Source organism: Pleurodeles waltl, chromosome 8, assembly GCF_031143425.1.
Source record: "Pleurodeles waltl isolate 20211129_DDA chromosome 8, aPleWal1.hap1.20221129, whole genome shotgun sequence".
NCBI lineage: Eukaryota > Metazoa > Chordata > Amphibia > Caudata > Salamandridae > Pleurodeles > Pleurodeles waltl.
The window spans coordinates 768640905-768658186 of record NC_090447.1 but is presented as its reverse complement, the minus strand read 5'-3'; the positions used below and the strand labels follow the sequence as shown (position 1 = coordinate 768658186).

The window sequence follows — 17282 nt, the reverse complement described above, 5'->3', positions numbered from 1 at the left end:
TGATGCGTTTTTTGGAAGAAGATCATGCAACAGAATGTCCTTAATAAATTCCCTCCTTCCTTTTGCTGCATCCATCTCTCTATGTGCTAGCGAAAGTTGTTGTTTTGTAACCTGTTCTTAAGTGGCTGGTTGGACGAAAATTTTACTATGGCAATTAAAGCGTGGAAGTTTAGCTTTAGTGATTATGTCTAACAGCTTTTTCTATTTCATTACAAATTTCTCCTGCTTCAGTTCGGCGTATAGTTTCAGTCAATGTTCCAGGACATCTAGTAGAGATGTCTTTATATTGTTATCCATATATTGTTTGGCCACGATGTTGTGTAGCCGCACAGGCTCAGTCACTTCAAAGGGGTTTCCTTGCTGCTGCATGAAATGAAGAAGGCTGTCAACATGTTTATTAAAATGTTCCCCTCTCTTTCCCCCATGTTTGAGGTGAGGAACAGCTTCATTAAATTTTGAATTTGTCATCTCTCTGAAAACACTGCAAATAGAAAGGACTTCATGGCAAACTATCTGCCATTGAGCAACATATTCACTTTTACATGACTGACCAACAATTCCCTTTGAGCTTTTCTGTGATCTATAGATCGTCTATTCCAGCTTCATATCTGGAGCCACAGAACTGAAAATTCCCTCTCTGTCTTTCACCACAAAATGTCTTTGATTACATTTTCTGTAGAGGTATGGTTTTTCCACCTCTAGCTTTTTCACTCTTTCCAAATACCAGGACACATAGCTCAGGTAGTTTATGCAATCATATTCACAAAACACAGTAATTATTGACTCCACAGTGTTCATGTACAGCTCCCCATCACCTTCCCAATCAGGATGTACCAAGTTTTTCACTAGAGCTAGCGTGTGAATAACATTTCCCCAGTACTTGCAAAGTTCTGATTTTTCTTCACATTCTTTGACAAACTCTACAAATTTGGTTTTCAAGTTTTCTGACTTTGAACTGAGTGTATTGAACATTACCTGGCTTTACGTGATGCCTTTTGAATGAATTGCACCCTGTACATTGTTCACTTCTAAAATAAGATATGCACAACCTAATTTGTCATTCTTGTTCCAGAAAGCATTCCAACGCAATGTTTCTATAGCCTCAGATATGATGAGCATACCTTGTAACAAACAAGCACAATGAGTACCGCTCTATACTGACTGGACAGTTTTGCTTCCAATTATTTCAGCCTCAATAAGTGCATTGTCTATGCCACATCCACTGAGATAACTTCATGCAACTTTTGTCATGTGGAAAATGCCCATCATTCGATAAAGACAATCAAATTCTACTGGATTACTCTTAAAAATGCCAACTACAATACGGAAAAAACCTTCATTATAGAAAATTGGCAGGGTAGACTGGTCTTTTGGGAATTATTTAGAGCTGTGTATACTGGTAAAAACCCAACCTTTTTCAGTGGGACGGTATTCTAGGAGATGACAGTATGAATTCCAGCCCACAAAGGAACTGGCTTTTCTTCATCCTTCAGTCCGCACTGAATAAGCAATAAATTCAGGTAAATCCGCTTTGTGTACTGCAGCATCAGGTAGAAGATCCATGTCCTCATCCACTTCGACAAATTCTGTTATTCCGGGACATGTTGATGGCCTGTAGTGATTTTGCACACTTTGGCAAGGCAGGTGGGTTATAAGTTTGAAGCTTTGTTTGTTTATGCCTACAGAGGACATAAATTGTTTTCCAGCAGCCACTTCATTGGTACAGACTTGAAAAAGCACCATGGCGGTATCATGTGTGCTTGATGTTCCAGACAAAGAAGAGCTGTGTTCAAAATCAAAATTATCTAGAGCAGCAATTGTAAATCCTTTACTAGTAAAGTGACTTGGAAGCGGTGTGCTGTCAGATTCACAAGATTTTACAGCATGAGCTGCTAACAAGTTCTTGCTCTGTACTATGGCATTATACCTTGTTGATACACCAGTCCTAGTCATTGAAGTGGTTAGCTCTCTACTTTCTTACTTGTCATAGATTGTGTGGGCATGATGTACAACATAAAACATGATTTGGAAAAGAAAGTACATTTGCATAGCATAAGCTTGTCGGTTCATGGGATTGTCTTCCACTTCTTCACTTGTATCTTTAAAGCCATCAATGTTGTCGGCTTCTGTTCGTAGCTTAAGAACTTTAATTTGTAACAATTTTGCTTTGCTGATATAAACAATGATGTAAAAATGACAACATCAGGCATTCTTCTTGACTCCCATGATTTGCTGATCTATGGGGCATCAAAAAATTGTCATTAAGTTGTGACATTTTGTAAAATAGTTCTTGGTGATTTTACTGCATCCTGTGATCTTATTTTGGCATCGAGAATGTCAGGAGTCAAATCATTTGAGAACAGCATAAGTGGCTAATTCTCTTTGTTAGGCCGAAAAAAACAAATTCTGTCATTGTACATTCTCACCAGAAAAATCTTAATTTCATTATTACGGATCAATACAGTTTCATCAATGTTGACCATTATTTCTCTGATCTCACACAGTGTGAACCTGTAATCAGCACTCAAGAGTGGCTTTAAAACTTCATTTGCTTTTTCGAAGAGTGCAAACTTAATTGAAGGCTATCGGTTTTGTTGCTGCTGGGAGCTCATTGTACATTCATATTTTCGAATGTATGCATGCATGCAGTTCGGGTGGGTTTACAAATCTGCTGCAAATACAATCACTTCACTGTTTAGATCAGCTACTCAGCGAAAATTCATCTTTGAAGAAATTGCTGCAGATAAAGACATGCTTGCCCTTCAAGACTCACATACTCTGTACATTGTTCTTTCATCAATCCCTTTGTCCCTTGTTCTGTCTAAACCACAGATAACACATTGATCCTCTGCTTTCTTTCTGATCATTTGTTGGCGGTGGACGAGGGGTAGCCATCCATCTTCCAAGTGGATGAGCATTGGGTTTGGTTGTCGTCGCTTTCTCAGAGACTCTGATTCTTGTTGTGATTGACTGTTTTCTGATATTTTTTGACAATTTGTTTCCAGGCTTTTTACCATTGTATACGACTTGTAGCACTTGTTGTTACAATGATAAAATATGTGATACTCTTCACCCATAACTTTCAATCTTTTATGAACTTTGTCTTGCCATAATTCGGAAGCATCTCAAACTCTCTTCTGTGCAGCCACAGTTGATGTTATTATTCATTCAGATTAGTTTGGTAATTTACACATTTTTCTTTGTTGAAGGAGGCCTTAGATTTTGGAGTTAGCAACACTCTGTCAGGAGGTAAACATCTTCTGCTAGCACATGTTTTGCTCATGTTTACAAATTTGAATCAACCAAAAATGTGAAACAAAAACAATTCTAAAATAAATTACCAATATGATGACTAATACACATCATTATAGAGGAGGGTTGCTCTTAGGAGGTATCTTCTGTCTCTATAGGACTAGTTGACCCGCAAAACGTATGTTTTGGCACTGAAATGAAGTACACAGGTGTCATGGTTCCTGAAATATTAGATCAACACTGCAACATGTCTGCCATTTTAATGTAGTCCTGAAAAATTCGGCCAGGATTAGCAATGTCTACCCAAGCTAAATTACTTCTCTAATGATATAGAAATACAAATCCAAAATGAAAATCTCTGGACAAAAGTTTTTAGGGAGGTATGTCAAGGTGCCAGAACTAAAAGTATTCAGCAGCTATCTCAAACAACGAAATAGCTAAAATATTCTCAGCACCAGCTGTTCCGACCTGACATCCCATATAGTCTTGTCACAAAATCTGCAGTACAATTCAATGAGATTTCACACATATCAATTCACCGCTCAAGGTGCTTGGTGGTCATCTTAAATGTGCAGATATTTGTATGTTCAATATTGTCACCAAATCGGGAGAAATGCCACAAAGGACTTCTGCACAAGAAAAAATACATACCAGACTAATAAAATCAGGAGCAAGTCCTCACATGGACAAAGCACCAGAGTCTTTCAACCCTACAGCACCTGGGGCTTAGACATTACTTGAAAAATTAAAACTGCCTCATACTAGATATTGGAGACTGGAGGGGTCATTGGAGACTTCACACTTGTGATGGACCCTTTATGCATTCTCGCTTTTCTAAAGGGCAGTGGCACCTAGCTCTGTCCTGTAGGTAGAAAGAAACCAAAGAAAAAGGATCTGCAACTGAAATTGGTAGTAGAATTAGTAGAAATCCTACCAGCATCTCAAACTGTGCATGAGCTATCACTAGCAATTACTGCAATTTTCCTCATTGTCATTCCAGGTACAGTTTGAATGCTATGTGATCCATGCAGAGTTGCAACATCATTTGAATATTTTGTGAAGGGTTGTAAATAAAATCTGGCTTTGGTCTGTTCATAGCTGGTCCGTTTTAATATTTACAATAAGTATGCAGAGTAGTTCAAATTATGTCCCAAGTCGACTAGTCCTTTGTGGGACTGGCGGTTGAAGATGGGTGGGTGGGAGATTACAGGAGCCGTAGTCGAGGATCCTTGTTCCAAACAAAACAATGCTGACATGTTTCTGACACTGTTGTTTTAGCCATCCAGACTGGTTGCCAAATTGATAGGTTAAATCTGTTCAGGGTCAATAAGTGTAGAGACATAAATCGAACGTATGCATCCACTGAAAGAATCCAATAATACAATAACTGCAAATAAGTTCTTGTTGAAAGACGTTTGATGAATTCCAGAAAATGAAGTGAAAACATACCAGCACTCACATCTGTTTCAACTGTATACACTAATATACAACCAATCCTCACATTTAAAAGGAAGCCATTTTGATGAATTTGGATACAATCAGCTGCATATCACAGCAGGACTACTTAGCTTAACCAAAATTCACAGTGTTATGAACTGGTAATGCCTACCTGGTGTTGACGAGAGCATCCTGATTGTGGCAAGGCCCGGATCTGGAAAAAAAGATATGCATTATAAATCACATCCCTTAAAGTATACTTACTGAAATATATTTAGGAATATTGCTGGTCATAAGATAATATGTGGCCTAATACCAACAAAGGCACAAATCAGTATTTCGAGCAACAGTCTTTTAGGTCTGGTGGGAGGTAGTTAAGGCAGTCTTGCAAGAGCTTGTATCATCCGTACGTACACTTATTAATATCACAAGTGTGCTCGTAAAAGTGCTCCATTGTTAGGCCTGTTCATAAGCTAACTAAGAACATACCATCTCAGGCTCCCCAAAAACTTTCCAGGTTCTGTCACTCTTTTAACCATACAAGAACAAGGTTTTCACCAGCAGTTTCCATCTTTTCACTCGTCACTTGTTTGGTTAGTTCATTGACAAGTTTATTGACTACTTTCCACAGATATGTGCACTTTTTCCAAAGCATTTGAGGCTTCCTCATGGTGGTTTGTAGTTCTTAAAACCCTAAACAATTTGATTTAATCAACTAAATTGCCATGATGGTAGTAGCACTGCAGGTGTCAGAGGATGTTGTTTGTAGCCTTATACCATGATATATTTTGGTCACTCTGTTCTGCTTGATTTCTGTTGCTCATGAGTTGGCAGATTCTACTGGGCATGCACATGGACAGAGAAGAGCCAGTAAAGCCAGTGAGACTTGCATAGCACAAGTTATGGAAGGAGCAGAGGCCAGCGGCGGCTCCTCTGCTATGGCAGAGGAGCGCCCCCCCCACGAGCAGCAGCAGCTGCAAAATGTTAAGAACAAAAGGATAATAAGCTTTGTTTATTATTCTTTTGTTGTTAAAGGGGCGGGGCCAAATGGGATGATGGGGACGAGATGAGTTTGTGCAGTCTACTCAGTGCGCATGTGTGTCTGGCCGGCCATCTCGGGCCGGCCAAAAACACATGCGACCTTTGCTCTTTCCAGCCCAGCACTGTGTTGCCAGACTCGAGAGAGCAGGCACAGGCTCACAGTCTGCCTGGGAATGCCCTGGCTGGGTGCTCCAGCCAATCCTAATGCTGCTCTGAGCAGCTTCAGGATTGGCCACAGGGTAGGCTGGGAGCCTGTGCCTTCTGAGGGGATGGAGGAGCGGCAATGCGGCTGCGTCTAGGTAAGTTTTTCTTTTACTTTTTAATTTAATGTTTTTGTTCCCCCTCCCCCTCATCCTCCCCACGTACACCGCCCTGCCCCTTTAATGCACAGCGAGCCCTACGACTGGCAGTGGCATCTCCTCTGCTATGGTGGAGGAGCATCGCATCTCTGTGAGCAGCAGCAGCAAAACTTTAATAACGAAAGGATAATAAACTGTGTATGTACAGGTTTCACCCTAGTTGGGGGTTCTTCAGGCTGGTGTAGCTTGAATAAGGTGGCACAGTGAGCAAAGGACCCCCATCTGGGCATACCCATTGCACTTAGGGCATCACACTAAAGTAAACAAAAAGTGATGGGTGGAACACTTGAATTAATCTCAATCAGTGGTAATTACTCAGGGCTGTATCTGAGTCCATCTTTTTTCCCCCCAACACACCACCTCAAATCAGACCCAGCCATATGAAATCAGTCGTTATTCTGCTCCAGTAGTAACAGTCCAGCCCGAACTGCCAAGTCAGACTAAAAAAGAGGGTAAAACTGGTCTTGGGTTGCTTCTATTATGGTTTGAGGAGGACCTGGCCTAGCAGTTTGGGATGGACTGTTTTGATTTGAGCAGGCCCCTCAGTGATTTGCACATATCTGGATCCAAACTGAGATGGCAAAGCATATAGTGATAATAATAATAATAATTATTATTATAATAATAATAATAATAATAATAATAGTGATAATAATAAATAATATAATATTTGACAGTAGATCTCCTCAAATTCCATCAAACCTCAGGTGCTTGCCTTTTACTCATCAAACCTTCCATTTCTAATATATTCTAAAGTCTCTGATGCCAATGAGTCATCAGAATTGGGTCCTTTTTCTTCCCCATAAAGGCCATAGCTAGGCTTGCTACTTGCTGCTCCCTAACACAGAGGTACATTCAGAGTTATAAGGTGTACAAAGAAGGGCAAGTTGTGAGACTTATGTTCAGCACCAGTTTATCCCGTATCTGAAGTGTAGTTACAACTGGTGCACTAAAGGAAGCATTGGCTAGATGCCAATCTTTTTTCATCATCTTAAATCCCAGAGTGGTCTCCCTACCACCTGCCACTGCCTATTCCAGACTAAAAGAGGTTGCAGCTGATTCATCTTCTGACCATTCAAACCCTGTTCCGAATTGTACTGCATAACAATTATACTTTAAGTCTGGCTGTGCGAGTCAGCCATGTGGCCTAAAAAACACAACTCATTTTGAACTTTCTCAGTACCCTGAATGGGAGTTAAGGTCCGGGCAGCACTTTAAATGTTGACTCATCAATTTTCTTACATTTTAGTTTTTTATTTTGAAACGGTTAGCCAATCTTAGCTCAATTTCAACTTACTATTATGAACGTATGTGTGTGTGTGCTTGGATATATATATATATTTATATATATGTTCACTGAAAAAAACAAAGGTTACAGGGATGTTATAGTTAGGCTCACATTTTAAACCTACAAAACCATAGAAATTCTCTTGTTATAGTTAGAGTTATCTCAAGTAACTAACTTGTGCCCTAAGGTAACTAGAAATCGTGTCTCCACCATGCACATTTTTTTCATGTAAAATATTACTGCAAGTATTACATTGATATTATCAATTACGTTATCAATGATGTCGTGAGTGCTGTAATTTGTGGGGTAATTAGCAGTTCATGGTGAGGGGTAGAGTTATAGTTACAGTTACCTTAGGGCACAAGTCATAGTAACATCCCTGTAACCTTAGTTTTTTTCAGTGAATTTCGACTTTTTTTTTTAAACAAAGTAATTTTCATTACTAAACGTTAATCCAACAAGCACGTGCACGGCCTTTGGCTGTGTACAGTGGCAGTTGGCAACTGCAGCCAACAGCTATAACAACCCAACCCGGCAATGTGGAGGCCTTAGGCCGTGTGCAGAGGGGGTTGGCCACAGGGCCTTGTGGCCAACTCCTATAACCAGCCAACCCCAAGCTGTGCATGGCCTTCGGCACAACAGGGGTTGGCTGCAGGGTCTGCCTGTTGCCAGACCCTGTGCCCAAGCCCCTATAACCACCCAACCTTGCACTGCACACGGCCTGTGGCCAACACTCCTAACCACCCAACCCTATGCTGTGCACGGCCTTTGGCCATGCTCAGCCATAGGTCTGCATGGTCCCCCCTCCCCTGGCCGATTTTGGCACTGGGGACCCCCAGTCCAAGGCCCTGCTAACAAACCTCTTGGTACTATATTGTGGGCTTTGTTGCTTTGAGTTTTATACTCCCTGGGGCTCATTATTTATGTATGGATATTTGTCAAGCATTTGCGTTTATTAAGCTTTACAAATAATGTAGAAAAGTATTAGATGTTTTACGATCTGTTACACGTTAACATAATATGTCTCCTAGCAGTCTAGTGAGTGGTATAGCAAGCCTGATTTATGTCAGTCTACTATTTCAAAGGTTCTGGTATGCTTGCCCGTCATCTATGTTCACAATTGTTTATCATTTAAGGGTTGGTGAGCCTGCACCATGTTATCCGTGATCAAGGCCCGGCTGGGTCGAAAAGCAATGGTGTAATGCTTCATTAAGCACATCAAGCAACCTCTGCAGTGTCACGGCATATCCTTTTGAAGTTGGATACCGTCTATATATATATATATATATATATATATATATATATATATATATACATATATATATATATATATATATATATATATATATATATTGCTTAACCCCTTCGCTGCCAGACCTTTTCCCCCTCCTGTGCCGAGTCTTTTTTTGGCTATTTGGAGCAGTTCGCGCTTAGGCCCTCATAACTTTTTGTTCACATAAGCTACCCATGCCAAATTTGCGTCCTTTTTTTTTGTGGGTTCCCCTGGAGGAGACCAAGAAATTAGCCAACATACAGTGAAAATTTTTTTTTTTTCAAAACAATGGGAAAAAAGGGCTGCAGAAGGCAGCTCGTGTTTTTTCCCATGAAAATGGCACCGACAAAGGGTTTGGGGTGGCAAGATCACCATCTTCCCAGCTTTCAGGAACAGGCAGACTTGAATTGGTAAACCCAATTTTTCAATACAATTTTGACATTTTACTGGGACATACCCCATTTTACTATTTTTTGTGCTTTCAGCCTCCTTCCAGTTAGTGACCAAAATGGGTGAGAAGCCAATGCTGGATCCCAGAAAGCTAAACATTTCTGAAAAGTAGACAACATTCTGAATTCAGCAAGGGGTCATTTGTGTAGATCCTACAAGTGTTTCCTACAGAAAATAACAGCTGAAATAAACAAATATTGAAATTGAGGTGAAAAAAAATGCAATTTTTCTCCACGTTTTACTCTAACTTTTTCCTGCGATGTCAGATTTTTGAAAGCAATATACCGTTACGTCAGCTGGACTCTTCTGGTTGCGGGGATATATAGGGCTTGTAGCTTCATCAAGAACTCTAGGTACCCAGAGCCAATAAATGAGCTGCACCTTGCAATGGGTTTTTATTCTATACCGGGTATACAGCACTTCATTTGCTGAAATATAAAAAGTGAAAAATAGGTATCAAGAAAACCTTTGTATTTCCAAAATGGCCACAAGATTGAGAAGCAGTGGTTATTTGCACATCTCTGAATTCCGGGGGGCCCATACTAGCATGTGAATTACAGGGCATTTCTCAAATAGAGGTCTTTTTTACACACTGCCTTACATTTGGAAGTAAAAAATGTAGAGAAAGACAAGGGGCAATAACCTAGCAAACCAGCATATTTTTGAAAACTGGACACCTAGGGGAATCCAAGATGGGGTGACTTGTGGGGATCTGACCAGGTTCTGTTACCCAGAATCCTTTGCAAACCTCAAAATTTGACCAAAAAAACACTTTTTCCTCTCATTTCGGTGAGAGAAAGTTCTGGAATCTGAGAGGAGCCACATATTTCCTTCCACCCAGCGTTTCCCCAAGTCTCCCGATAAAAATGGTACCTCACTTGTGTGGGTAGGCCTAGCGCCCACGAAAGGAAATGGCCCAAAACACAACGCGGACACATCACATTTTTTCACAGAAAACAGTGCCTACCTGTGGATTTTGGCCTCTAGCTCAGCCGGCACCTGGGGAAACCTAGCAAACCAGCGCATTTTTGAAAACTAGAAACCTAGGGGGATCCAAGATGGGGTGACTTGTGGGGCTCTGACCAGGTTCTGTTACCCAGAATCCTTTGCAAACCTCAACATTTGGCCAATAAAATACTTTTTCCTCTCATTTCGGTGACAAAAAGTTCTGGAATCTGAGAGGAGCCACACATTTCCTTCCACCCAGCGTTCCCCCAAGTCTCCCGATAAAAATGGTACCTCACTTGTGTGGGTAGGCCTAGCGCACACAAAAGGAAATGGCCCAACACACAACATGGACACATCATATTTTTTCACAGAAAACAGAGGTGTTTTTTGCAAAGTGCCTACCTGTGGATTTTAGCCTCTAGCTCAGCCGGCCCTAGGGGGGGAAGAAAAGGCCTAAATTAAATTTGCCCCCTCATCCCCCCTGGGGAGCGACCCTTGCCTTCGGGGTCGCTCCCCCTGCATGACACTGGCGCAAAAAAAAAAGATCCCCAGTGCCTAGTTGTTTCTGCCCCCCTTGGGGGCAGATTGACCTAAAATCCACCGATCTGCCTCCAAGGGGGGCAGAAATGGTCTAAATACAATTTGCCCCCCAGGGGAGCGACCCTTGCCTAATGGGTCGCTCCCCATCTCTAAAAAAACAAACAAACAAAAAAAATAAACACAAAAAAAAAAATTCACCCTGGCGCCTAGTTGTTTCTGCCCCCCTTGGGGGTAGATTGACCTAAAATCCGCCGATCTGCTCCCAAGGGGGGCAGAAATGGTCTAAATACAATTGCATAATGGGTCACTCCCCATCTCTAAAAAAAAAAAAAAAAATGTTCCCTGGCGCCTAGAGGTTTCTGCCCCCCTAGGGGAAGATCGGCCTAATAACAATAAGCCGATCTGCCCCCGGGGGGGCAGAAATGGCCTAAAATAAATTTGCCCCCCCCGCCCCCCCTCCTGGGGGAGCAACCCTTGCCTACGGGGTCGCTCCCCTTGGGTGACGGCGCAAAAAAAATGATCCCTGGTGCCTAGTGGTTTCTGCCCCCCTTGGGGGCAGATTGACCTCAAATCGGCCGATCTGCTCCCAAAGCAGGCAGAAATGGCCTAAATACAATTTGCCCCTCCAGGGGAGCGACCCTTGCCTAAGGGGTCTCTCCCCATCTGTAAAACAACAACAACAACAAAAACCCCGGTGCCTAGTGGTTTCTAGTGGTTATAATTAAAATAGGCTGATCTGCCCCCCAAGGGGGCAGAAATGGCCTAAAATAAATTTGCCCTCCAGGGGAACGACCCTTGCCTAAGGGGTCGCTCCCCTTGTGTGAAATTCACGAGAAAAAAAAACTCCCTGGTGTCTAGTGGTTTCTGTCCCCCTTGGGGGCAGATTGGCCTCATAAAAATAGGCCAATCTGCCCCCAAGGGGGGCAGAAATGGCCTAAATATAATTTGCCCCATATGGGAGCGACCCTTGCCTAAGGGGTCGCTCCCACCTCTAAAATCAAAATCAAAACAAAAAAGATTTATTTATTTTTTATCCCTGGTGCCTAGAGGTTTCTTCCCCCCCAGGGGGCAGAAAAGGCCTTTAAAAAAAATTCCACCCCTGGGAGCGACCCTTGCCCAAGGGGTCGCTCCCTTATGCCAATTTCCTTTTCAAAAAAACATCCCTGGTGTCTAGTGGGCATTTCAAAAGCCGGATTGCTTTGCAAACCGGCTTTTGAAATGCTCAGAGAGACTTCAAAGGGAAGGAAATACATTTCCTTCCCTTTGAAGCCTCTCCGGGCCTCCTCCACGTGATCGGAAGAGAAATGCTTTGCATTTCTCTTTCGATCGCGCTGGTGTGATGGAGGAGGCCTTCTGTGACAATCAGTGTGCAATCGCGCGCTGACGTCACGGGGGTGGGGGGGTCGGGGTGGAAGGGGAAGGTCTTCCCCTTCCATCCCTGCCTTGGGGGGGAGGGGGACCCCACAGAGGGAGCGCTAGTGCTCCCTCTGGGCTCTGTGCCCAGGACGTAATGGTTACGTCCTGGGCACACGAGCACTGTGCCTCAGGACGTAACCATTACGTCCTGGGCACAGAAGGGGTTAAAACCATTTCATGATGGATCATGCAAATAGTTTTAAAAAAACACATAAAATCAGTCTAAAAAATTACTTATTTAAAGGATTTGACCCATCACACGGTTAACTTCTTTTTCACTTTCATCAGAAATTCTGCAAAATAAGCATTCAAAATGCTGTCCTTGGGATTTAGAGAACAAGTTCTGGCCAGTCAACTAGTCCTTATATGACTCTAAAGAAAGACTATTCTAAGTATTTTTCTCCTATCTGACAGTAGGAACGGGCAACTGCAGAGCAAATTAATTTATGTTTTTTCTGATTGTTTACAAAGTCTGCATATTTTCCCTTCCTTGCTGAATCCCACTTCAGGCTGTCATCAACTGCGGGGAGGCAACCAAAGTGGAATAACAGAAATTGATATTTTATAAAACTCAATAATCCCATCAAGAAGTATGCTTGAGTGTGCAAAGTGGTACAGCTGTTAATTACCATTGAGGCATGCGTGCGTTTTTTTTCAATATTTGTAGATCCCAACTTGTTAATTTCCTAATGTTTTTAATAAGAGTTTTTTTTAAAACTGCTAAAGTGATTGGAGCTTTCCATATGTTTTTGGCTTGGAGATTAGTCATAGCTGCTTACATGTAACAGCATGCAGGGGGCACGTGCTTCCCTCCTCAAGCCTCCTTAGGCCCTGGGGACCTCATCCCTTAGGGCCATTGATTAAAACTAAGGTTATGGGGCATGCAGCCCCCTCTTCCTGGGCCAATTGTGGCCCTTCGGGATCCTATCCCCTGGGGCCCAATGAATTTTTTGGTGGGCGAAGGGGCACATGGCCCACTCCCTGGGCTGCTATTGGTCCCAGGGACCCCCTCCCCTGGGACCCAGGTCATCCTTTGGCGGGGAAGGAGGAATGTGACCACTGGGAGCAGACTTTGTGTTTGCTCCAGATTGACAGGAGATTGATATTGCTCCCGCCAAGTGAGAGCAAACACAAGTTTCCTTGCTTGCATCTGTGCAGACAAAGACCTAAGTCGTGGGCACCCCAGGACACAGCAAATGAGGATGACGACCCCAGGATCATTACTGGCTAAGGAAGAGGGGGTGAACAGCCCCCTCCCTCTTTACCGCATCAACCAGGGCCCGGGGATGGGGTCCCTTAGGGCTGAAAAGAGCCCAGGGAGGGGGCTGCTTGCCCCCTCCTCTTTAACTACACAGCTGGGCCCCAGGGGATGGGGTTCCCAGGAACAAAATTGCACGAGGGAGGGGGCCCATGTGCACCTGCTTCCTCCAAATTATAAATGTTCCTCCTTGCCCGCAACTGGCCCACCTGGGGGGCTTAAAAAACAAGCATGGGAGACAGTGCTTGTTTTTTTCACATTTTGCCATGAATTTGCAGCAACATTTAAAAATATATATATTTTGGCCACAGGCCCCGTGGGACCCCTCCACCAGGCCTGGGGATAGGTAGGGTATGCATAGCCTGCCCTCTTGTGTCTTTTTAAAAAAAATTCCTATGACTTGGAACCAAGCCCTGAGTCCTAAGATGGCTGCCACCATTTCCTGGTTGTGGTGGTGGCAGCCAATCAGATCTCAGTTTGCGCTCTGTCAGGAGTGCCTTTCACTGACTCCCACAGTAGTTCTATTTTGATGACTCCCGAATAGCAGGACCAAACACAGTTGAACATGGAGGTCTGTTCCTGTATACACACCATTAATAGTATAGTATACCTGAAAACCTATGTAGGTTGCCACGAACACTCTAACCATTCCATAATGCTCAGTATTATTTGCCAATATATTTCCTTCCTCCTAAGCACTACACAAGTATTTGGTGATCATTTGCTGAATGTTTGCTATATGTACAAAAAAAGCAATATTTTTACGATATATCAGTTATTGAACTTCAAAGGTATTTCAGGGTAAATACTTCTGTAATACTGTATCTGGGTTTCAAACCCTTTAACAACCCTTTAACACCTCCCAAAGCAATCCTTGAATGATCGCCATGCTGCCCCTGGAGAGTACGGTGTAGAACATGGTTATCCAACAGTAGTGTGATAATATCAGAGTCAGTATTACAACAGTTGCAAATGGCCCTACTCAGAAATCACAGGACAAAGACCTAAGACCTAGTCCCATGACCCGTGGAGGTACCTACTACTGTTAGCTGGATAAAAACTACAAGAGGTCATTGACTAAGATTGTTTCAGAGGCTGTTCTTTGTCAGTAAAAATTAAGACAAAGAAAGGAATGTAAGGCAATACCATTAGAATTACTACCGGTCCTTTCTCAGAAGAGCAAAATAACACAAGATGCCTTATTGCATGTTTCATTACTGCTCCGGAAGCAGTTATTTATTGTGAGAAATTAAAAGGGTCATTTTATGGGGTAGAATAAAAAAAATGCTACTAATATTATATTCCAGCCTGGTACAAAATGTTTGCAAAATAGTTACGAAAATCACAACTTCATTTGCAATAGTAAACATAAACAAAAGAAAGAGAATTAAAAAGCTGGTGTTATATTACACTTTATATTTGTTTCACTGGAATAGCCCTAATTTCTAGTAGCTACTGAATCAACCATTTGGTAAGAAGAGATACAGAAACCCCAAAACTGAGACTAAGGCTGAATCCAACCTGCACTGACAGCTCACATTTCAAACCTGGTATGTTCCTTTGAGAGTTACCTTCCTGGTCAGTGTGCTGGGGTATTCCGGTCTACAATGCGCTGCGCTTTCTGGTGTGGACTAAGCTGTGGCCAGTAATGACCACGCGGACAATGTTGCTGGTTGAGGTCATACGTGACTGACTCAGCCACGGCTAACACACCATTTATTATCGCCCCAGCGTACGCTGGGATAAACCACTTGGGAGAATGTATGCTCAGTCTTGTGCAAGACCACCCCATTGCATTACATTAATGATTCAGTACATTCCTCCCCAACTACAATAACAAACACATAAAACACTAACAACATAAAACAAATACCATGTCATTTCAAAATGATCAGGGCCTCATGTCATAGTTTGATTAATCTGCATCCAGAGTGTTCAGGTCAGGAATCCAGCCGGCCGCGAGGATGGAGCTGGGTATTATCTCAGGTGGTACCTGGGGTGTGCATTACGTCTGTCCATTTGATTTTCATTGCTCTCCCTCTCAAACAAAACTGGCCTGTTCTCTTGATCTGGATTGAGAGGTATAGGTTGGTGTTCTGCTGGCACCGGACCACTGGACTCTAGGCCCGGCCATGATGCTTCTTGCATACTTGCACCGCTTGAGATCTCCTTGACTGAAGTTATCTTCTGCATCCCTCTTAGTTTTATGAAAAATTATACATTATTCGTGACTGTCATCTCCCTGACGGGCAATTATCAAAGAGCCTTGCTTTCTTAATTTCTTGCTTTCTTAATACCTTCCATGACCTCTGTTCAAACGTGAGCTGAAATTTGCTGCCCGGGTATCTGTCGTTGATGAAACACAATCCCCAGGTTGAATCAGACATGGACGGGCTTGCTGTGTCACGCTGGCATGCTGATTGGTCTTTCTTCTCTGGTGGAATGCCTCGGATTCATCAATGGGAGATGGCACCCACTGAGGGTAGTGCGGAATGGTGTCAGTGACTACCCGCCCCATACTTGCGTGTCCTGGTGCTCACCCTGTCATTGAATGAGGAGTCTCGTGATACTCTCCTAAGAAACTATATATGGCCTGTTCAATCGATTATCAGCATGGCGATGCAAATCCGAGTGTCCTCAAACATTACACCTCTCCGTTGACTTGTGGCCAACGCGGCCTTCCGGTTGTGAATGCCCCAGGAGCTCTGCAAACTCTTGCCCATGGAATGGGGGATTGTTGTCAGTCTTTATGCTGTGCAGTATGTCATGTGTTTCAATCACTTTCTCTAGTTTTGTGATCACGGCAGATGCCGACTGAGATCCTACAATCTCGACCTCCGGGTACTTGGTGTAGTCATCAATGATGAATAAGGTATACCTCCCGTCCGGTAGATGTCCAAAGTCTATGCTGACAGACTCCCATGGATGGTGGGGGCCTTCTTCTGAGAGAACCGACGGTGGTGGTTCGGGAGGGCCTGCCACTTGGCACTGATGGCATGATGGCACAGCTTGTTCTACCAAGGCATCCATTACTGGAAACCAAACCTTGATGCGCAGCCCATTCTTGGTCTTCATGATCCCTTGGTGTCTGTGATGTGCCAGCTTGACTACGCAATGGGTGAGACTAGTGGGGATGACCAGATGCAGCCCCCGTAACAAGCATCCACTTGCATCCCTCAACAGTTCATGTTGGACATGTAGCAGGGTCTCTATGGTTTTTCTGGCCTCTGGTGTTGTGGGAGCTGTGCCTTGAATTGTTTAACTGAGGCACAGCTAGAACGAGCTGGAGGCATTTGTCATCTTTTGTGGCTTGCTGAAATGATGCCAGCGATATTGCTAGTGGTCGAGAGCATTCTGTGATGAAATTCACATAGGCTTCTGTTGCTTCTGCTTCCAACTCTCAGGGCGGACTATTTGTCAGTTTGGCTGGATCAAAGTAGGACAACGTGGTGTTTGCCAACAGTGCTTATTTGGTTCGTTGGAACGCTTCTTTTTCTGCCGGGCCCCAGGTCCACGAGGAGTTAGCTTTTGTGAGCTCCCAGGGAAGTTGGGTGAGTCTAGTCAGATCAGAGATGAATCGTTCACAGAAGTTGACCATTCTGAGAAAACTCCTCACTTCTTAAGTGTTGATGGGAGCTTGGGTGGCTTGGGCATCTCTCGCCTTGTGTGGGTCCGTGGCAATGAAGTAGGAGGAAAAGGTGTAAGCGAAGAAGCTGATCTTTTGCATAAGGAACTCACATTTGTCTCGGTGTAAGGTGAGGGCGGTGTCACAAATCCTGTGGAGGACCCCTTGCAGATGAGCATGGTGTTCTGATAAGGTCTTGGCATACACAAGAATGTCATCACTGACATTTAAGTCGCCGGGAGACCGGAGACCACTTCCCGAATGGTGTTTTGGAAGATTTTGGCTGCATTCAAAATTCCAAAGTTGAGGCAGCTGTAGCATCGTAGTCCTAGATGAGTTGAGAAAGTAGTAATGTAGCCCGAGTCCTTGTGGAGGGGCAGTTGAATATATCCAGA

General features: G+C 43.3%; 1 protein-coding gene across 1 annotated transcript in view; it reads right to left on the bottom strand.

The window, feature by feature from the left end:
• Nucleotides 1-17282, bottom strand: part of ADGRG2 (adhesion G protein-coupled receptor G2) — a 904627-nt gene that overhangs the window by 368114 nt on the left and 519231 nt on the right. The window contains exon 8 of the mRNA XM_069205012.1: nucleotides 4862-4903. Coding sequence (XP_069061113.1) covers nucleotides 4862-4903 — 42 coding nt within the window. The remainder of the gene's footprint in view (nucleotides 1-4861; nucleotides 4904-17282) is intronic.